We start from the raw sequence: 22,857 nt of genomic DNA on the forward strand, positions 1-22,857 counted from the left end.
CTAACAATAATATTAATTTTTTGGTTCAATGTTAAACTTAATTGAAGATCATACATCTTGATTTGTCCAATTTGTAAACATCAAAGAATCTTTTTATAAATTCTACAAAACTTAATTATTTTTGAAGATTTAAATACTAAATAATAATTGTAAAGATTTTAATGTAAATCCTAAAAACCTTAATTCAGTTTTAAAAATTTTCATATTTTAGATCTCAACTCTTAAAAAAGGCCCTTATTCTAAATTCAATTAACTTATATGAAAATCCTCCAAAACCATCATCAAAATTGTAGGATTTCAATCTTTAGCTATAAATTTTTTATGCAAATTTTATAAGTTAAAAAAAACTTTTTAATTTTTCAATGCTAATTTTAAAGTTTCCAATTACATCCAAAGGTTCAATTTTCAAATCTTTACAATATTGATCTAATGTTTTCAAAATACTAAATATAAATCTTAAATTTTTGTTGTTTCTTACAATTATTGAGAATTCTTGTCAAAACTTAACATCTAAAATATAAACTCAAAGTATTTAAATTTTAATCTAATTAATTTTGATAAATAATAATGATTAAATCTCAGATTCTAAAAAACCAAACTTGTTGAAGAAGTTTATGAATGAAAAAGTAAAATTTATTAAGAATTTAACTAAAACTTTTAAAAACATGACTATTACTCTATAAATTTTAAACTTTGAATTTTACATTTTAAAACTTTAAAAATCAATATATAAAAATCACTTAAATATTTGGTACTAAAGATAAAATAAAAAATATATTTTTAAATTACATGTTTTCTAATGATTTTTTTTTTTTTTTTATCTTTTTTATAAATATAAATAAGATTATCAAAAATTGAATTATATATATATATATATATATATATATATATATATCTCTGGACATGTTTTTCACTTCAAATGATATTTTACCTCTATTATTGTCACGTTAATTCTTAGTCTAATTTATTCATCCAATATGTTTTTAAATAATTTTACTTTTTCATTCATAAACTTTTTATAGATTAAAATTTATATATCTATATATATATATATGTGCAAATAAAACTATCATTAAAAATTGAATATTTTGATCTACACTAAGTAACAAAGAGGTCATTAATGCTTATTAGTAGATATGATATTCTACCAAGGTGACAAATGATTGATGACTTCCTGTGATGAAAATATCAACACGCACAGCATCCAAATCCACAGTTCTAAAAACAATCTCTCAGGAACCTATTCTTTTTTACTGCATATTTGTTCGGTATGTTACTAAATTATATTAAAAACATGACTCTAAATGTGGCTATTCTTGGATCCACAATGACTCTTTTATTGCATTCACCACGTGCCATCTTTGTTCAGTCCTGCTCACCAACAATTAAGAAGATGATATTTTCCCTGTAGACTTCATATCCCATGATGGAAAAAGAAAAAGGACGCACTCCAATTTCCTCATTGGACGTCATCAGCAGTTTTCATACGCATTAAACTAATCCACTGAATTCTGAATAGTTTCTCTGGATTCATCAAACTCTGACAAGCAGTCATCATGCAACGAAACGAGATCACATGCTACTGTACGGGTTTAAAAAAAATGTTGTTTTCAGTAAAATCAGAAAGTGATTAGAACATTATAACGCAACCTTGAATATGTAATGAGTACATCGATATAGGATTGCTCTCCAAAGCTGCCTGCATTTTTTCTCAGTCTCTTGTACTAGTTGTCACACTCGCGGGTAAAATGGAAGACTAGAAAGCAACCTGTTACGTTCAATGAAGGTGAGAAGCTGATGTGATTTTAAACTTCTTATTAAATGTTGAAAAGTCCAACACCTTGCAACTCCGGACAGAAAATAACCACTTCGCTCCTCCTCAACGTGGGAATCTACCACGCTGCCTGAAGCGGGTCATAAACATTGGCATTGACGGCATTTGTATGCAATGTTCATACAAATGAGCTCGTAACATGAAAGAAATCGGAAAGAAAAAGTAGGACGATTGTGGATTTGCTCACCTACTCAAGAACGTCAGCTAGATTACTTTGTATTTTTCTCGTATTGTTTGTTGACCGATTCCTGTTAACCTGTTTCTGTTAACCCGTTCCCGATTCCACCACAATGAAGCAGATTACCAAGTAAACTGAACTTTACAGACCACATGCACTAGACAGATATCAAATGCATCCCCGTTTTGTGAACAGTTGAAACTTGAGATTGTCAACGTTGAGAATACATGGGAAAATATTTGTAAATGCACACACACAATTATGGAAGAATTAAGTATTACACGCACTAATAGGGCTTGGATTTGCGTAGTTTAAAGCAGGATACACGAACCCAAAAGGTCGGAAACATTTAGCTGCCTGATATATCTTAGTTACCTCGGCTGTTGAATCAGGACCTTAATAATGGACCTTAGTGAACTTTGAGTTGCAATATTAAGCAGTATTCGAGGAAGAATCATTATTCACGTGACCTAGATGAGGGGGTGTTGCGATACTCCCCAACCTAACAGTCGGGTTCAACCACCAAGTTAGTTTGATGAATTCAATTCACAGCTATATGATTCAGTCTAGGTACTACCACCCACTCTACATTCAACCCCAAGCGCTTCAGCGTTACAAAAACGTGAAGGGTTGGGCAACAAGATTTGTTGTCTCTCTGATTTGCAAAGATATTCCAGGTTTGAACTAGCTTCTCGGTTAACCAATTATTCAGCACTTCAAAAAGGCACGAATCCATTCCTGTTAGTAAAGTTCCAAAATAGCTGATTAGTACATGACCATATGCTGCATATATAAGAAAACAGCGGCGCATTTTCTTTAATGCAACAACCTGAACGCGTTCCTCCAGAAATAGTTAGCAAAGAAAAAGACAACAACCCCCAGGATGTTACTGCAAGATTAAGAGTTTGCAAGGCATATCGGCGCGCTATGTCCCTTGTAGCTCTCACACTCCTCTCTTCACGAAATTATCAATTTGACATGAATGTCAATAGTGTCTATTCTTCAAATAGCGCTTAGCATCTGTCAATACGGTTACTTCCTCTCGAAACCGCAAACAAGGCAGTATTGAAGGGCGGACTTGACCCATGTAGGCACATGAGGCAAATACACATCCTAATTTCGGATTCAATGTTCAGGCCATTTAGCACATTTTTAAACCTCGATATAGGAAATCTATACTACTGAAGAAATTCTACATTGCTAACTTCACATTGTGCATTTGTATCAGTCCTATTGTAGATATGTATAAGCTATAGTTTCTGGAAAACTTAAATAGTTAGCTGGAGTGCACTGTGCAAGTTAGAATTCTATTAGCCCTAATTTAAGTGAAAATTTTGAAAGTTTTAAATTTTATCGAGTGGGAAAACTCAAGTCGCAGACTAGTCACATTGGTGATTCCTTTAACAATTTGAGTACTTCTAAATCAACTAAGATGCTTTGGCAAGCAATTTCAGGTTGCTAAGTTAACAGGAAAATCTATCGTCCAAATTATACATGCAAGGATCTGCACATTTCCTTCATCCCTAAACAAGTTTGCTTCGTACTAAAGATGAGACTCCAATTATTGACCTACCACTAGAACCCCAAAACTGAAAAAAGGTCCTTTCAGAGGATTAAATCACAATAATTAACAAGGGAGATAGAAACTCAATGCTGTGTGCTACGGCGGGTGTTTTCACCTCCAAATTCCACAGTAGATACTCCAACCAAGCAATGAAGCAGCCATCCAGGCAATTCAAATCTTTGGGGTGCAGTTTGTGAGCATTTTCGTCTGAGACGGACGCCATTATCCGTTGCTTTCAAACCCTATCCTTGGCAAACTTCCTTGTGCATGTCCCCTTTATAGAACCAAGTCCGGCCTGAGGTTAATTAACAAAATCAGAAAATGTCCCTCGCAGCTAGACCAGAAAAGTCGAACAAAAAATGCGATGAAAGTAGAAAAAAACCCAATACAAAATAAATAATCCGCCAGCTCTTACCAAATAAGCTTTAGAAGTATAGAATGATATCAGCCTCCTTTCTCGGCCAAGGGAGACAGACCGGCATCTAACTCCACGAACCACAAGTTATGCGCACGAAAGCGTTTGATCTTCTGGTCGAAGCCAACCACGTAGTTGTTGTGCACTATAACATGTTTGTTTTCAGTCTCTTTACGCCAGCTGTCGTTCTTAAAGTACAATCCCCCAGACGGAAACGCCACTTGGGGTAACAAATAAACATCAACCTTTTTCCAAAAAAAAAAAGTGACAACATCTGCAGTTCGTTAGACATTTAGAACAACATGAACCGATACATTTATCAGAGATAATCTGCAGTTACTACCTACGTCATAGAACTAAATTCTTTCAAAACGAACACTAATCGTCACCAACAAAGAAGCACTGTGCCCTAAAGTACAATTTCAAACATGAGGTAAATACTGTGGCGTGCACCCACCTGGCCTGCTGTTTTATTGAGAGCCCAATTGAATGCGGGTTGATCATTGGTCTTCACACTCGGTGACCATTGCCGCTCTTTAAGCTCTTCGATCCATGTTCGCATCAGCAGCTTCGCACCTTCCGTAGACTTCAGAAAAAGCATGCAGCTGCAGATATACGTGCGGCCCTTCTTCCCTGGTGGCGGTAAAGCATGTGAATGGTACTCTGTTTTCAACTGCCAACGCCAACAACCAATCTAAATAACTGGAAAAGAAGCGGCGATGAACTTGGAATGTGTTAAGATTTTTCCTCTCGAAAGAAAAGAAGTCCAACAAGAAACTACGAGGTATCGCTACAGACTTCTGAGCTACTAAATTACAACAAGATGACGAGGCCAAAGAGTACCAGTGCCATGTCATCTATGATGTAGACTTCACGGTTATTCTTGAAATAGCTGAAAGGATCAGCAAGCCACACCATATCGACGTCATTGTACAGGACGCTGTAACCTAGCTCCAAAATTTCCAGTAGGTATTTGGGCCTTCGCGCAGTCAGATTGAAAAAACCCTGTACATCAAACCACGCTCATTAGTTTGAAATCTCAGACAAGCGGCAGGAAGAAATGGAATCAGAATGCAACCAAAATATAACGTCCTGCCAAACATGTGACATCTCGTTTTTAAGTAAGATAATCATTAGGTGAAAAATAAAACGAAAATAAAAAGAAGGAAAAGGTGGAAGAAGAAGAAAAGGTGGCTCATTTAATTACAGAGAATGTGCTAAAGGTTCCTAAACTAATCAAAAGCTGCTCCTTAGGGCATAGAAATGTTTCACAAGTAAGCTGCTGTAACCAGGATGTCATTGGAGTGCTTAAATTTTTCTTTATTTGAATTAGCACACACATACCTGCTCACCTGAGAGCCAAATCGAAGACTAGTCGTCTCTGAAGAAGCTGGTGGTATAAGAACAGAATGGCCCGGCCATCTCGAGTTCACAAAATCAAGAGTTGTATAATCCTCCGCAATAATGAGCACTGCCTGGTGACGATTGTATTTCGCCAGGCTTATAAGCCAATTGTTAAGAAACGGCATATAAGGATGACTCACCGTGCACACAATGAGTATCCCATCAACAGCCAGCGCCTGTCTCCACATATTTGTGATTCATTTTATAAGAAAGCAAAACTTTTACGAAGTAGGAAGGTGGTTATCAGAAGCACTACAATTGTTCAAAATAATAGAATGAGTTCATGTATTTATGGCATTCCAAAATCAAATAAGTAGATTACCTGCGCAGCCTGACGCAACGTGTAGCTCCTCCAGTTCGGTTGGCCTAAGTGCAAGTTGGCCGTCCAGGACATTCTTGGCACGGACTGCAACGAGTGCGCAGCAACCGGTTCATGATTGGAGCGCGTCAAGATTGGGAATAAGACCCAAACCGACATCAACGCCACGAGAATGAACAAGAAAACTCGGACGCTGGTCACCGCGGGTAGAGAAATCACCGAACGAGGTTTTACCGACGACGAAAAGCGCTCCAATACATCCGAAGCTGCGTGGGAGGAAGGACACAACTCAGGATCGTATCCATGCGCCAATGCGGATAGCCCTCCAGCAGACGATCGCACCATTCTCCTCCTCCTCCTCCCCTCCACAAACCCCCGCTCCCTCCCTCCTCGTCTCCTCAGCTGTACTACAACAACAACGGACTTACTTACTTACTTACTTACTTACTCACTCATTCACTCACTTACTTACTTACTTACAACGGCGCCATCCCCGTGCTCTCTCTCTCTCTCTCTCTCTCTCTCTCTCGCATTCGGAAGTTAGGCTTCCGTCCTGCTCCTCCTCCCCCTCCTCCCCCTGCTCTTGCTTGGTGACGAAATCAAATCAATATGCATATCTGAGTCACTCAGTGGCTGCGCCGGAATGGTTTCCAATAGAATCGGCACCTCCGCGACAGATAGATAGATACTTCTTCGTCTTCATAATAAATCCGATCGGAGGCAACAGCGGAGCCAGGAGAAAGCTTGACAACCAACACGCAATACTACTCGACTTTATATACTCTTCACTACTCTCTAATTCTCTCTCTCGCTCCCCGACACCGCCCGGGACTTGCCTGCGTCCTCTGTTCCGAATGGATGGATGAAATTGTATTGAATGAATGTATGGATGGTCTTTGACGTTGTTCATTTCGTTTTCATTCATCTACTTCTCGAGGTCTGTGGTTTTGAGATAATTAGGATGTGAAATGCTTTTGAGTTGGAAACCTTTTTAAATATTTTCCATGTAATTAAGAGAATCTTTAATATCGAATTTTTGGTTAATTTATATCCGTTAATCTACCTCGCCACAAGCATTTCGAGGCCCATTGCTTTACAATGTAACTTCCAAAGCAGTGGGCTCCCTTATATATATATATATATATTTATAAACAAACATTTATAAAAGCAATTTTAAATTCTCTCAATGAAGTTAGCAAATAATTGGAAATCTTAGTTTTTTCTATGAAAACAAATCCGTGTAATGTGTTTTTGCTATTGAACTTGTTCAAAGATCTAAGTTCAAACTTGAAATCAGGACCATATATTTTTTGATAAATCATATCTTCTAGGTGGAAAATAACCATATCCACCTTATGATATTATGGCAATTTTGGACTCTTCCCTAATGCGTTAATATTTATGAACAAAAATGCTACCGTATTTGTAACTAAAAGTGTGACCGTATTTTTATCGGTGGCCTGTGCGGAGATGTATAAAAATCATCCATGGGACGACATTCATCAACAATCGAGCAGTTTTTTTCGTCCAGGAGAGCGTCAGTGCCTCATCCTGTGCAGCGGAGTGCTTCATGTCCCTTCCTCGAGGCCGATCCTTCGTGATCAAGTGGCTACGGCGAAGACCTCACCACAATTGGTGCAATCTCTCTCGAAATTGCTGATTTTGGGAGGTGGGTTTCAATGCGCGGCTCGAGAACACCCCTTGAAGCATATGGGTTCCATTGACAGGCAATGTGGGTTAACTTCACACGTAAAATGCGTGTGTGTATGTGTGTTAGCCCTATTCGTGGATGAATCGACCCGGTTTAGGGTTATGGGAGATTACGGTTTCGAGAAGTGATAAGTTTCTGGTGTCTGAGTTCGTGCGCTGCAGACGACCGAGGAACAGAAACCGAATTTCTTTGTGATTTTGCACTTGCAGGTGAAATGTGCTGAGTGTGCCCTAATTTTTGCCCTTTGAACCGTATAGGAAAATGAGTTTTCGTAGGAAGTTGACGTCGTTGCTAGTGCTTGGAGTTACTGGAGTTGGAGCGTTGAGCATTTGGGATGACTATCTCATCTTCCACCAATGCAGCAAGTTAGTATTTATTTCACTCTTTCTATGATTCTTGTTTAGTCAGATTTTTGAGTTTCAATGAATTTTCAAGAACAGGAAGGAAGTCTTTTCGCACGTTGGCGTAATTACACGTGTTGATTATGATGCATGCAATTTTTCAGACGTTGGATTTATTACTTCAGTCTTAGAAGCCCTTAACTGATTCCACCAGGAGCAAATGTAAATTGTATCTTCGATTTGGAACTTGAAATTTCCGTAACTTGGAAATTGAAACCTAGTGAATTGAGAATTTCTCCGAGCTTATGTTGTTTCCGAAAACTGCTAGAACTTCAAATGCCCTATATTGCGTTCTCTAGTTCTGAATACAGAGGGATTGATTGACCAGGGGCGCTTTGGATATTGCAAACTCCGATTCTGAGCTGAAAACAATTTTGGGAGAAAATATTGCGCAGGGACCTTTGTATGCTGCCACCATGGGGTTAGACCGTGAAGGTAACTCCGCTCAGTGTAGTTTTCCTGTAACGGGTAGCTTGGACAGTGGAAACCTCCATCTTCGAGCAGTCCGGTATGAAGGTTAGACCCTCCTTATGCCTCAAACTTCAGCTTATTAAAGTTTGGGTTATAGCTTTTGAACATGCTATGTTCTGTCCTGGCGTTTTCATATCTTGACAGACCTATTCTATTCCAATCAAAGTGGATGGAACTGCTTCTCTTCCTCCTAAAACCGAACGTATCATCTGAAGACCATTTGATGATATTACCAATGTTGCGAAGAGCAATTTGAGATCAAGAGAAAAACTTCCTAATCTGCCTGAGGTGGCCTTGAACTTCGTTCCGTGCCAAAACTGGAGTGATGAATGCTCATCGGATTATCCTTCCATTGCGTTGCAGAGAAGTACAAGTGGTTGACGCCCTACTTCCCTGGATTCTCTGGCGGACGATGGGAAGTTCTAGTGTTAGAGGCTTTGGTGCCGACCAATAATCCACCGGCTCGGCAGCGCCTCAACCTTATTCAGAGAAAGCCAAAGATCGGAGATGGAGGAGGTGGAGGACCCTGCGGAACGCCCAGCACCATAGGCCACCACGAAGTCTGATTTCTCCTTCCTCTCTACCGTAACTCTACAATTCTTAAGTAGCGATCCAAGTGTTGAATCAGCTCCTTCATTTTGAAAAGATTGAGATTTTCGTTTCTGTGCATTTGACTATCACTACTTGACTGCTTGCACATGTGCTCTTGTGTCGACATCACTTTTCCTTCTTCTGTTTGCTGAGATTCTGTCTCCCTTTCCGTTAAAAAATACCTGCAAAGTACAAGCGCCAAGTATGTTGATCAAATGATGCCACTACTCAAAGGTGAGGGAGAATCCAGTTTGCCAATGTCTTGGGAGCTATTTCTATGTCTAGGGAATGATGAATATTTGTCGGTAGTTGTATAATGTGTATCATTACATTCTAACTTAATGTATATAAATACGTGTCATTATATCCAATGTAAAAAAAAATATAGCCTACAACAATTTATGTCTTAATACTTGCTTCTGTTAAATAATCATATGGTACTGTTTTGCTTGGCTATGTAAGCAAGTAGATTGTGTAATTGATTTTGGCACTAAAAATGTATGTTTGTTATTTTATTTTATTTTATTTTACAGTTCTCATGATTTGCCTCATCATAACAAGTATAAATCGATTCTCTACATAATTTTTAAATCTGATTTTTTGGGAGATTATTTCTACATCTATTTATTGGTCAATTTCGATTCTTAATTATAACATAATATATAGTATTGAAAAATGGCATTAATATAGCACCAATTCAATTGAAATTTATGTATGTATAATTTTCATTCCATTGTTATAAAATATCCGCATACATACATATTCTATTTAAAATCATTGTTATCCTTAAAATTAATTTAATATGAGTCTAATCATAACTTAAGAATCCTTATTCTAAATAGTTTTTGTATTAATTAACACGAAACGTAGTGTATATATATATATATATATATATATAATAAACAAGTTATTTTTGTATAAATCAATTTTAAATATAATAATTTTTTGGTAAATGAATCAATGGAAATATGTGCCATTAAACATGAAAATATTCCACAAAAACATCTAACAAACAATAGAAAAAGAATCTTCTCATTCCATCAAATCATCCTAGTCATGATCAATCTCAATTCCAAATGATTAATTTCCAAGCTCAATTTGAAACTCCAAACTATAAAATGCTCAAGAAAGCATCACAATATTTACTAATACCAACCAAAATCTAAATATGTAATGAAGACAAATAAGAGATGTATACAACTTAGCAAAAGAGCTTTAAAGATTTAAAGATAATCTTATTAAAATGTCATCTTTAAAGATTATTTCAAATTACTTTGCTTTGGACCAAATTATTGTGAATGAACTATGCATGATGTTAATTCATAAAAATCAACTACAAAGCGGCACTTTGACCTTCACAATGGAATAAGATCACCAAAACTAGATTATAATAATGAGTTTAAGCCACAAAGAATGTTATCTATGTCACCATCAATATTGTGCACCAAAAACTTCTCCTATCAGACAAACTTTCACCTCTACTTTGTTAGTTTTAACTTTTAATTGTAGAGGTTTAAAGTTGAGAATGTAGTATAGTTAAGATGATAGTTTTGAAAATCTCATCTTGTTGTAGATTGAACTATGAGCAATTGTTTGAATTGAGATAATGAGTCTTGATTAGTATTCTATTTTAAATGCAAAAAATATTCATAGAAGGCTTGCTTTTTTGATACCTTCAAACTATTAGTTGTAGAGACTTAAAAAAATAAAAGGCATTAAGATAATTAGAGTTGATGTAGAGCTTTTTTCTTACTAATGGAGTTACTTTACATTACTTATTAGCAATTAAAATACAGTTAAAAGTACAATGCCTCTCTATTAGAACAAAATATTTATTAACCATATACATAGGTATAATTATTTTAATAATATCAAATATTCATCCAATTAAGGGGTCACAATATTCTAGTTATACCTCCCTCAACTAAATAATTCTTGTACCACATAAAATACATTGTGATACTTAATTATTATTTTTATACATACTCAATCTACAATTCTAATATGATATTAGAGCATAACTTTGCATATTTTGATATAGAAGTTCTAAAAAAGCAATAAACAATGACAAGAGAAGGAAGCTATGTAGAAGACGTTCTTCACAAAAATTGGAGCATTAGTAAACTTATTTCCTCTTTAACATAGCAATAACTAGTCTTTCAATTAAGAACTCGCCAAAATTTGATGGCTCTTGGTATATAGTTTAGAAACAAAAAATCCAAATGAAGTTTGAAATGGAAGAACTATAGGAGTTAACACTTATCAAAGAAAAAACACTAGTACCTATTCCAAAAAACAATGCACTAATATCAACACCACTAACAAATTAAGTTGTAAAAAATCTTTACAATCAAGAAAAATAAAATATTCAAAATGATTCTTTAATATTGGCACAATACATCACTTAGCTCACAACAAAAACCAATTAATTAGTTTTGAAAAATTATCATTAGAAGGAAATAAAATTTACCTTGAAGATAATATAATTCTTTTTATTAATAGCTAAGATAATGTTGAGATCTCTATTGTCAATGAACAAAATATTTGGCTTGCCAATGTACTTTATATTCTAGATTTGTATAAGAATCTATTTACTATTAGTGACTAAAATATACAAAGAAGTGACATATTAATAAAAAATTATATGTATCAACTTCTTACATAAGATGATTCTACAATCATTTCTTGTCTACTTCAAAATAACTTATATTTTCTTAGAAATACAATGTTACAAAGTGACCACATCTAGATCAATACTATTATCAATTATGTTGAAGAAATTGACTTACCTCCATAATTTTAGGCTGAAAATTATACTACAAATTTTTTGCAATTAATATTACATTTGGATGACAATTTGGATTCATTTTGTAACAAGGGAAATTAATTTTAAATAAATCTTAATCTAATTTCGAATGCAGCAGTGCTAAATCTCTTTGCTACAAAATCCAAATATAGTCCATACTTGCTTGTTGCTTCCAACAATCAATTCTATATTTTTACAAACTTAGATTGATTACTAAAATTAGTCTCAATGTCTAAGTTGCTCACTATCCAAATTTTGACAGTTCTTGCAATCATGTTGACTTGACATCCTTTAACATAGCTTGGTGCTTTGATGTAGTTATGATCCTTGAAATTTAGTGAGAGTTAGTTATTAGATTGAGTAATTCCCAAGCAACTTCTTATTATTCACAATATATATTTGGTGCATCCATTCTTGAATTATAGTCATAGTCTATAGAATTGTTGTTGTATCATATGAAGTTTGCTTCAAAATATATTAGACACCTATTTATAGAAGAAAAAATAGAACTTGCAATAATATGATTCTAACAGTTTTAATAAAATTTTAAATAAACTTCATTTAAATTATAATAATACTAAACTGTATTAAATTAAACTCTAAAAAAGTCTCAAAAACTTAAAAAAGAAATATAAAGAAATCATAAATTGATATTAATAAAAAATTTATAATAAAAAATATTAAAAAATATCAAAAATAAAAATTCTAATTGAATCTTAATCAAATCCTAATCTAACTTTTAACAAATTCTAATAGAATCCTAAATCAATTCCAATCAAAGCTTAATCAAATTTTAAATCTTAAATAAATTTTAATCAAATCTTGAATATATCTTAATCAAATCTTAAAAAAATCTTAATCAAATTCTAAATAAAATTTAAATGCTAATCCTAAGCCAAATCCTAATAAAATTTTAAATCCTAATTCTAAACTAAATTCCAATAAAATCCTAAATCCTAAACAAATCCAAATCAAATCCTTCAAAAAACTCTAATAAAATTCTAAGCATATTTTAAATCCTAATTTTAGACCAAATCCTATGAAATCTTAAAACTTATATAATCTCAAAAAAATTCTAAGTAAATTTTAATCAATTATTATAATTATTTGAAACCTCAATAAATATTAATTGAACCATATATCTTCACTAAAATTTAATTCAAACTTTAGACAACAAGTAATTAATAAGCATACAAAATTTGAGAAGAATCAAATTTACTAATTGTAAGAAATACTCTCAAAACCTTTTGATTGTTGGCCACCTTCTTTCTCCAACTTAAATGTTGATTTTTTAACAATGATTTTTCCTTGCTAAACTATTTAATTGCTTCAAAAATTGAATTATGTGTAGATATTTAAGTCTTTATTGTTCTCACTAAATTTTATATTAATTTAATTAGTAAATATTGCTAGATTTTGGAATTACTCACTGATCCTAAATTTCAAATTTTTGAGACCATAATCCACAAAAACCCTTATATGCTTTAATTTAACTGCTTAATTGATCTCAAATTTTTTACACACATTTAAAATAAGTACAAAAACAAAATATCTAATTTTTACTTACATACACACAAAAAAATTTACAAAATTGTAAAATTTATAAATCTATTTTTATTTCTCAAAATCTAAAGCCATTGAATACATGATTAATTTTAGAAATATTTCAAAATCAGACCCTGAGGCACAAAACCGAGTCTCAACGACGACTCCAGGACTCTTTGGCAGATCGAAGAATGGAGTTTGAGAGAAGATTGAATAAGGTTTCTATAGGCATTGATTTTGGGTGATTTGGAGTTGATATGAATTTGTAAAAGCTTTGCAAAGTTGAGTTTTTTTTGGATGACTTGGATTTTATGAAATAAAATAGGGTTTATGTTTTGAGTGATTTCGAGAGTTTTGTTGCAGATCTACAAATGAATTTTTTTTGGGTTCATGGTTATAGTTTTGTTAAATACATGTTGTGAATTTGAGCTTGATCTAACGGTTGAACTGAGAGATATTGAGGTTTAAGTGAGTCAAGGTCTCAGAAAGTAGAATTTTAGGTCTAGTGAGGATTTTTAAGATTTCATGCAATCTACTAGTTGGATTGGAGTAAAACTTGTGTGAGAGGATATTAGACTTGTTTTCCTATATTCATGAGAAATTTGAAACCAATCGAACGGCGCAAAGAAGAGAAATTGGCTCTGGAAGGTTGGCAACAAGATTGGAGAAGGAGGCCGGCTAACACCCGAACACATTTTTGAGGTTTTCGTCAATTTGGTAACTCCGATCCTTTTCAAAAAAAAAAATTCTTGTTTAAACTTGATTTTTAAGAAGTATGAAAATTTTGAATTGAGATCAACGGTTTATTCATTAGATATTGAGGTTTAAATCTGTCATAGGAATTACTAGGATTTGGATTAGGGTTTGGCTAGGGTTCGGTTTAGGGTTTGGATTAGGATTTGGATTAGGATTTGGATTAGGGTTTAGGATTTGATTAGGGTTTGATTTAGGGTTTGGATTAGGATTTGGATTAGGATTTGGTTAGGGTTTGATTTAAGGTTTGGTTTAGGATTTAGGATTTGGATTAGAGTTTAGGGTTGGATTAGGGTTTTTATTAGGGTTTGGATTAGGGTTTAGGGTTTAGGGTTTGGTTAGGATTTGATTTAGGGTTTGGATTAGAATTTGATTTAAGGTTTGGTTTAGGGTTTAGGATTTGGATTAGAGTTTAGGATTGGATTAGGGTTTGGATTAGGATTTGGATTAGGGTTTAGAGTTTGGTTAGGATTTGATTTAGGGTTTGGATTAGGATTTGGTTAGGATTTGATTTAAGGTTTGGTTTAGGGTTTAGGGTTGGATTAGGGTTTGGTTTAGGATTTGATTTAGGGTTTGATTTAGTGTTTAGGGTTTGGAATAGGATTTAATTTAAGATTTGTTTAGGATTTGACTTAGGGTTTAGGATTTATTAGGACTTAAGATTTAATTAGATTTGGTCTAAAGTTGAGTGAAATTCAATAGGGTTTTAACTAGAATTAAATTAAGGTTGAATTGACATATATTTGAGTAAAAATTTGTGATCATTCTAATATTTCTTTAAGAATTTTATTGTTTGTTTGAAATTTCTTTGAGTTGTTTTGAATTGGATTACATTTGTTTACCATTATTATAGTCTAATTAAAGCATTGTTAGTATTCTATTTAGGATTTTGTTATCGCAATTTCTATTCTTCCTTCTACAGCCAAGTGCCTGGAGCATTCTCAAGCAAGACTTCACATATTACGACATATTTGGTGAACCCGACATGAAACGCTTGAGGTGGAAGGAATTTATTATTATTTTTTTTATTTGAATTTTAGAGAAGGAAATAAAGGAAAATGGAAGGAGGCAATTTGGATAGTGCTTCAAGTGGAGTTCGAAAAAGAGCTTCATTTGGAAGACAAGGTATGCATTTTGATCATAATTCCACAAGCATAGTTGAAGCTTTGACCTTATTCATGCAATAACAAGAGCAACAGGTTAAAGATCGCAAAGAGAATATGGCTAACAAAGCATTACAAGCGGTCGTGGACAAGATCGATCAATTTGAAGGAAAGAATATTACAAAATATTTAAGATGTTATGTAAAAGAAATGGAATTGAAGCGTATTTCAGAAAGTGAGATGGTTCAATTATTTGAATTAGCCTCTGCACGAGAGATAAGAAATCAAGTTAAGTTTCTTATTCAACACTTTGGAGGTTCATGGGAGAAATTTTCTCAAGCTTTGAAGGATGAGTTTTTCTTAGAAGATAGTGATAGGGTTACAAAAAGGTCTTTTTTTGAATGGATTGAAAAGCCAAAGAAGGATCTTCTAGCAATAGAATTATTAAGGGAGTTTGAAAAGTAATATTCTTCTTTATCAAAGAAAGAAAGACAGTTATTGGATCCAAGTAAGGTGGAGTTCTTTCTTCAAGCAACTCATGGAAAGTTGCAAGAGAAGTTGGAATTCATGCTTGAAGATAAAGAAGAAGATAAAAGTTTGACAACAAATTGAGAAATGGTAGAAGAAGCTGTAAAGACGATGACAAAAAGAGTAAAGAGAAAAGATATGGAGGTTGATCTAAGACCATTACAACCATCTAAGATAAAGGTGTCTAGTATCCATCCGACATCTTTAATTCAACCTTCAATAGCTACATCAAAGAAAGAAGAAATAGGAATTGATGAAATCAAACGTAGGATGAGAGATTTGTAAATAAAATTTGCAAAACTTGAAGAGAAAGGTCAATCATCAAGAATATCAACAAAACAAAGACCAAGGCCAATAGAGGGTGTAGTACATAGATGCATGTGGTGTGACAGCATAGATCACTCGAGGAGGAAATGTAAAGAATTTACAGAGGCATTACGTAAAGGAGTTGTTTTTTTTAAAGATGGTATGATACACTCAAAAGAAAATGGAGAAAAATTGGAAACAAATTTTGGTAAAGGAGGAATGAAGTTATTTATTGGAGATACTTTTAAAGTATAGACAATCTCAAGTAATAAAGCATCAACATATTGGGTGGAAGCAGATCCTAGTAGATGTTTAAGTATAAACCTTGAATTTCCAATAGAATCTAGTTCTTTGTGGACAAGTGCAATGAGGTATGCTGAAAGGGAAAATTTTACTAGAGATGATTTAAAACAGATTGGTAATAACATTCGATAAATCACTGGGATGATCCAGTAGATAGACTATCTGTACATGCTCATATTGCAAGGAGTCAACATGAAGCATTAATAGAAGAAAAAAGAAAGAGAGATGAAAATAATAAAGGGCCTTCAAAAAGAATTACAAAGGGAGAAAAAGCACGACAATAAAATAATTCTATACATGAAGAGACAATGGAGAGCATTTCTACAAAAGAGAGGGAAATTGGAAAAGAAAAAGCAAAGGCTCCTACTTATAAATTACAATCAGATATTGAAGCAGCTACAGATTTGAAGAAGGTATTGGAGGAGCGGATTTTAAGTAGAAAGGTTGAATTTATAATTGGTGAAATTCTAGGAATTGCAAAGCGTGAGTTTCATGAAGTTATTATTGATACAATAAAGAAAAAATGACAATCTATAGGAGACTCTATGACATCAAATGCACAAGGAACAAGAGCAATGGAAAGAAATGAAGATGAAGAAGATGAAATATAAAATTTTGGTAATGTCTTGCGAGTAAGGTTTGCAGAAAAAGAAGATGTCATTCAAGCTTCTAGCCATTATTCTAGAAGTCATTGGGCAAAGGCTACAATGGAGACTTTAATAAAATTAGGAAATTTAAAAAAACCACTTGTAGCATTAATTGATAATGGTTCTGAAATCAATTTGATGTCAAAAGAATTATATAACAAGGAAAAATGGCCTATTGATACTGAACATGGGTGGATGATAAGAGCTGCGAATAATTCAAAGGGAGATTTGTATGGAGCATGTCCAAATATCAAAGTGACAATTGGAGATGTTATTCATGAACAAAATTTCTTTGTGTAAGACATGTCTACATACCCTATTATATTGGGACAATCATATATTATTTCCACACGAATGGAAACAAAAATAATGGATGATGGTTCAGCTTATGCAAGAATAAGAAGCCAAGATGGGATGAAAGCAGTTCAATTTTTAACTGTTTGTACTAATCATGAGAGAAATCGTGATAAGTTGAGAGAGAAACCAATATCAAATGAGAAATTTGAAGACCTTGAGGATTTTTACCACACACCATTGTAAGGCGGGGTTACAATGGATTAGAGAAAGAAATGCTCCTGCTTAATTTAGAAAAAGAATTATTATCTACCGAACTTATTGGGATGACACAAGATTGTGTATTGACTTTTAAGACTATTGACAAAATAAAAAAGAGGGACAGATGTTATATTAAAAATATAGAGAAAAATTTGAAAGAAAATGGAGAATTGGTTGAAAATGAATTTATTTCAGGAACATATGAAGAAGTAGGTTTTGCAGATACTATGGAGGAATTAAATTATCTATTACAATGTGGATTACAAGTAGAAAATAGAGTTATTAATGTGTGTTCTAAAGAATTTTATGATAAAATTCAAGGATTTAAAGAAAATTTAAGTCACCAAGAGGTATATATTGAAATTAAATATAAATCAGTAGCAAAGAAGGTCAAACCAGTGGCTTTGCCACTACCATGTGATTGTGAAGAAATGATAAGTGGAGTATCGACACAACCAAATCTAAGAGATCCAAAGAAGATAGGGCATAAATTTATGGATGTTACATTAGATGGGTTAAATGTTGGAGGTGATGGATTTTTGACAAAATGTGAAGAAAAATATTTTAGGGATATGCTTTCACGTCATGAAAAAGCTTTTGCATTTGAAGCATATGAAATTGGGTGTATTGATCCAAATATTGTAGCATCCATGGTTATTTTTACTATTCTTCATGAACCATGGAATTTGCGACCAATTCCAGTACCAAGAGTGCATTTATCTAAGTTAGTAGATTTACTCAATGAAAAGATTAAAATGGAAATTTTGGAACCATCTATAGCACCTTATTCTAATCGATGGTTTACAGTGCCAAAGAAAAATGGAACAATGAGATTTATACAAGATATGCAACTCGTAAATAAAGTGACTATTAGAAATATGGGTTCAAGTCCAATTGTGGATGAATTTGTAGAAGCATTTGCTGGAAGAGCTATCTACTCAATGGATGATCTTTATTTAGGTTATAATCAATTTCAATTGGCAATACAAAGTAGGGATTTGACAACTATGAAGACACCATTAGGATTGGTTAGAATGTGCACATTACCACAAGGGGCTACAAATTCTGTAGCACATATGATGAATGGAATGCATAAGGTATTAAGAGATTTTATTCCAAGAATAACAATGCCTTTTTTGGATGATGTACCTATTAAGGGATGTGAAGAAGAAAGAAAGGATGAAACTTTAGATTCAAAGGGATGTACGAAGTTTGTGGCAGATCATATTGAAGATTGTGAAAAGATTTTGAAAAGATTGGAAGAAGTTCATTTAACCTTATCGGGGACAAAATCAATGTTTGGAATAAAAGAAATTTTGGTGGTAGGACACGTATGTGGTTCATATGGACGTAAACCAAGTATAGAAAAGATTGATATTATTAAAAAGATAAAAGAATGTATAAATATAACGGAAGTGAGAAGATTTTTAGGAGCATGTATTTTCTATCATATATGGATACCTCACTTTGCACATATAGCAGATCCATTATATAAGTTGTTAAGAAAGAATCAAAAATTTCAATGAAAAGAAGAACAACGAAAAGCTATGGAAAAATTGAAAGAACTTCTTTCTTCATCTCTAACTTTGAAGAAAGTAAATTATGAAGGTGGAAGGCCAGTGGTATTAACAGTTGATGCAAGTCCAATTGGAATAGGTTGGGCGGTTGGGCAAGATGATGAACAAGGAAATAGATATGTAGTAAGATTTGGAACAAAGGTATTGAATTCTAGGCAAAGGGCATATGCGCAAATCAAAAGAGAATTATGGGGTATAGTAATAGCTATGAAAAATAAAAAAGAGTACTTGATTGGAGGATCAGTAGTTATAGAAACAGATTGTCTACCTTCGTTAGGCATGATTACAAGTTGTTCAACTCTTGATATTGCTATGTTGAGGTGGATAGCATATATCAAATCTATGAATCTTGAATTTAAACATATTGTAGGGAAAGAAAATTCAGTTGCAGATATGTTATCGAGAGCAAGGTATAATGATGAAGAAAAGATGATTGATTTAGAAGATGATGTGGGTACAAAATTTTATACCAATGCGTTATCAAAGGAAAAGGGTTTATGTTTTAATATACCATTAGAAGCATTTTTAAGAGATTTATATGAAAATGAATGGAAAGATATTGGAGAGTATTTCAGCACATTAAAACGATAAAAAGATTGGACAAATCAAGAATTTAAGAAAATTTGTAAGAAAACCTATGGATATTTTTTACATGATGGATATTTATGGAAACATCCAAAAAAAAGAGAAGAAGTACCAATTAGGGTAATATGTGGTTTAGAAGTTCAACAAAAGATTATTAAAGAATTTCATGAAAATTTATGGGCAGGGCATCGAGGTATTTGGGCAACATTCACTAAGTTAAAGGAAAAATATTGGTAGAAGGGAATGTACAAAGACATAGCAAAATTTGTAGAATCTTGTGAGACTTGCCAAGTATACTCAAATATTCGACATCGAGATGGGTTACATCCAACATGCCCTTTGGCTTTACAATACAAATCGGTGGTGGATTTAGTAGCAATGCCTATGGGACTTGGACAAATGAAGTATTTGGTACTTGCACAAGAAGATTTATCGAATATGGTTGAAGGACAAGCATTAAGAACAAAGGATACTAAAGATGTATGTTGATTTCTATTAGAAGAAGTTATTTGTCACTATGGTTGTATTAGAAAAATTATGGCAAATAGAGGTGAATTGGATGCAAAGGAAGCACGAGAATTCTTTAATAGGATAGGAATTAAGCTTTCTTTAACAACTCCATATAATCCAGAAGGTAATGGTAAAAGTGAGCATGGGCATTTACCTATTGTTAAGGTATTAGTAAAGGCATGCAATGGAAAAGCACATGAATGGTCTAGACTACTACCATTTGCACTATGGACAGATCGTACAACTCATAGTTCGGTAACAGGTTATATGCCTTTTAAATTAGTATATGGTCAAAAACTAGTAATGCCAATAGAAGATGTAGTACCTACATGGGATATATTGCCTTGGAAGAATGATCTCAACAGAGAAGAACTTTTAGCATTATAGATTCAACAACTAGAAAGAAGACCCAACGATATTGAAATAGCAATAAAAAAATTGAAAGAAGCAAGGAAAAAGAATAAAGAAAGATTTGATAAAAAACATCGATTACGACCTAAGGCTATTGAAGATGAAAATTGGGTATTAGTTTATGATAGTAGCTTAGAAAATCAATATAGCACTATGAAGAAGTTTGCAAAGAGATGGTTTGGACCTTATATTGTCAAAAGGGCACATTCTTCGATCTGCCAAAGAGTCCCGGAGTCGTCGTCGAGACTCGGTTTTGTGCCTCAGGGTCTGATTTCGACCCTAGTTCATAATCGGCCCTCTCCGAGTATCAATATCTAGTTTTTCTAAGTAAATTTTTTCTAGAATTTACTCTTAACTTTCTTTTAAAGATTCCTATATCATTTATTTTCCCAATCTATTTTGATTTGCCTTACTTATGGTACTACAAAGTAAGTAGAAGTCACCTTTCTAAAAGGCAGCATTGATACCTTTTAATTTTTCTACCCCTTTGGCTATTAACTATATTTCTAAGATAATTTGTTCTAATACTTTGAACTAAGATCTCTTAAATTATAATAATCTCCACACTCTTTCACCTATTAATTGTGTTACATCATGACAACGTGCCATGACCATTGAAGATTTAGTAGCCATTGATATCAAGCAGTGTGCCAATAATGACAAGTTCAAGGTGGAGGGAGATCTTTTATACTTTGAGGAGCGATTGTATATTCCAAAAGGACTAGCACGACTTCGAGTTCTTCAATCTCGCCACGATTTTCCAATTGTGGGACATTTTGGATTCAACAAGACCTTGGAGCTTATTTCTCGAGATTTTTGGTGGCCCCAAATGTGGAAGGATGTGAAAGATTTTGTTCTCTCCTGCGACATCTGTTCAAGATCCAAGAATCCTCGACATCACCCTTATGGACTTCTACAGCCATTGCCAATTCCATGTCGACCATGGTCTTCAGTTTCCATGGACTTCATCACAGACCTGTCATCATCGAACTCATTTGAGAGCATCTTTGTCGTGGTTGATCCACTTACAAAGATGGTGCACTTTGTCCCTTGTAAGAAGACATCACTCAGTGAAGTCACAGCAAGGCTTTTTCTTGATAATGTGTATCGATATCATGGACTACTAGATGATATCGTATCAGATCGAGGAATCCAGTTCGTATCAAAGTTTTGGAGATCTTTCTTAGAGATACTGAAGGTGGATATTAAGCTTTCTTTGGCTTTTCATCCTCAAACTGACGGCCAAACGGAACGGGTGAACCAAGTCTTGGAACAATACTTACAATGCAGCATCAACTATCAGCAAGACGATTGGATCGCATATGTGTCGCTAGCCGAGTTTGCATATAACAACATCCTCCATGCGTCGACTCAATACACACCATTCTTTGCTAACTATGGATATCATCCGAAGCTTGATTTGTTGAGTCCGTCAACAAATAATAATCTAGCAGCTGAAGGATTTGCGAAGCAACTATTAGAGCTTCAAACTACGTTGAAGCTTCAATTACAATCCGCTCAAGAATCCTACAAGGTGTCTGTAGATAGATTTCAGAATCAAGCACCTTATTTCAAAATTGGAGATAAAGCATGGCTTCTTTGACGGAATATCAAGACCAAACGACCATGTGATAAGTTGGACTATCGAAGATTGGGACCATTTATCATCTAGAAGCAAATCAATCTAATGGCGTACCGTCTGGAATTACCGGCTTCTATGAAGGTACATCCAGTCTTTCATGTTTCTCTGTTGGAGCCTTATCGAGAGTCGTCTTTTCCTGGAAGAGTGCAATGTCTGCCACCTAGTATTGAGATCGAGAACCATGAGGAATATGAGGTTGAAAAGGTGCTAGATTCATGGTGAAGGTGAGGCAAGTTGGAGTATCTTGTTCATTGGAGCGGCTACGACATTAATGAGCGAACATGGGAGCCAACTAAAAATCTCGCCAATGCGCCACAAAAGGTATAGGAATTTCATCAACAACATCTTCATAAACCTAAGCCGGTTCGACGATAGCTTCCTTCTAAAGCTTGCTCACCCAAGAATATAAGAAAGGGAGAGAGCACCACCAAAATTCGCAGTTGATGTAGTTATTTTTTCCAAGATAAAGTAGAATTTTTTCAGTAGCCATAGTTTGGTCTTTTGATATGGATAGCCTAGAGATAGATACTATGCCAGTCAGATTATCTCAACTGACTAGCTCACGAAGGCGACCCCGAGATGAACAACTGCCTACACCACGATGACGACGGAGGATACCGAGTAATTGATCACTGGTGATTGTATTTGAGTTCGAGCCTGCTTACGATGGTCAACCAGAAGGCATATTTGCAGGACAA

The 22,857-nt window shown here is 34.1% G+C and overlaps 2 protein-coding genes across 9 annotated transcripts; one reads left to right on the forward strand and one right to left on the reverse strand.

Annotated features, from left to right (window-relative positions):
- Window positions 1-1,591: 1,591 nt before the first annotated feature.
- LOC112295562 (UDP-D-xylose:L-fucose alpha-1,3-D-xylosyltransferase MGP4) lies at window positions 1,592-6,478 on the reverse strand. 6 transcript variants are annotated; one of them, XR_016498239.1, is made up of 9 exons: window positions 5,718-6,478; window positions 5,344-5,571; window positions 4,835-4,996; window positions 4,449-4,664; window positions 3,992-4,236; window positions 3,692-3,871; window positions 2,388-2,514; window positions 2,022-2,096; window positions 1,592-1,768 (listed from the first exon to the last, which is right to left on the reverse strand). XR_016498239.1 is itself a non-coding variant. In XM_024547326.2 (6 exons), exons 1-5 carry the CDS (start codon window positions 6,057-6,059, stop codon window positions 4,021-4,023), a joined length of 1,164 nt encoding a protein of 387 aa, XP_024403094.1. In that variant the 5' UTR covers window positions 6,060-6,478; the 3' UTR covers window positions 3,333-3,871; window positions 3,992-4,020. The 6 variants fall into 6 exon arrangements, 2 of the variants coding, with proteins under 2 accessions (XP_024403094.1, XP_024403095.1); XR_016498241.1 differs by lacking the exons at window positions 1,592-1,768; window positions 2,022-2,096 and having other exon boundaries at window positions 2,288-2,514; window positions 3,692-3,850; XR_016498240.1 differs by lacking the exons at window positions 1,592-1,768; window positions 2,022-2,096 and having other exon boundaries at window positions 2,288-2,750; window positions 3,692-3,850.
- Window positions 6,479-7,244: 766 nt separating this feature from the next.
- On the forward strand, window positions 7,245-8,966 carry LOC112295065 (uncharacterized). Of its 3 annotated transcripts, none has more exons than XM_024546204.2 (4): window positions 7,245-7,383; window positions 7,683-7,790; window positions 8,155-8,342; window positions 8,661-8,966. In XM_024546204.2, the coding sequence occupies exons 2-4, from the start codon at window positions 7,687-7,689 to the stop codon at window positions 8,861-8,863; spliced, it is 495 nt and encodes a 164-aa protein (XP_024401972.1). In that variant the 5' UTR covers window positions 7,245-7,383; window positions 7,683-7,686; the 3' UTR covers window positions 8,864-8,966. The 3 variants fall into 3 exon arrangements, with proteins under 3 accessions (XP_024401972.1, XP_024401971.1, XP_024401973.1); XM_024546203.3 differs by having other exon boundaries at window positions 7,275-7,446; XM_024546205.3 differs by lacking the exon at window positions 7,245-7,383 and having other exon boundaries at window positions 7,548-7,790.
- Window positions 8,967-22,857: the final 13,891 nt, after the last annotated feature.

Source organism: Physcomitrium patens, chromosome 18 (assembly GCF_059467195.1).
Source record: "Physcomitrium patens ecotype Gransden chromosome 18, ASM5946719v1, whole genome shotgun sequence".
NCBI classification, from domain to species: domain Eukaryota; kingdom Viridiplantae; phylum Streptophyta; class Bryopsida; order Funariales; family Funariaceae; genus Physcomitrium; species Physcomitrium patens.

Excerpts from the sequence above, each read along its gene's own strand:
- LOC112295065 (XM_024546203.3), top strand. Across the intron at positions 7,791-8,154 it reads ATCTTCCACCAATGCAGCAA|GGGCGCTTTGGATATTGCAA; the intron begins GTTAGTATTTAT and ends TTGATTGACCAG. Across the intron at positions 8,343-8,660 it reads TCGAGCAGTCCGGTATGAAG|AGAAGTACAAGTGGTTGACG; the intron begins GTTAGACCCTCC and ends ATTGCGTTGCAG.
- LOC112295562 (XM_024547326.2), bottom strand. The coding sequence starts at position 6,059 with ATGGTGCGATCGTCTGCTGGAGGGCTATCCGCATTGGCGCATGGATAC. Across the intron at positions 5,572-5,717 it reads CGTTGCGTCAGGCTGCGCAG|GCGCTGGCTGTTGATGGGAT; the intron begins GTAATCTACTTA and ends ATGTGGAGACAG. Across the intron at positions 4,665-4,834 it reads TCATAGATGACATGGCACTG|TTGAAAACAGAGTACCATTC; the intron begins GTACTCTTTGGC and ends TGGCGTTGGCAG.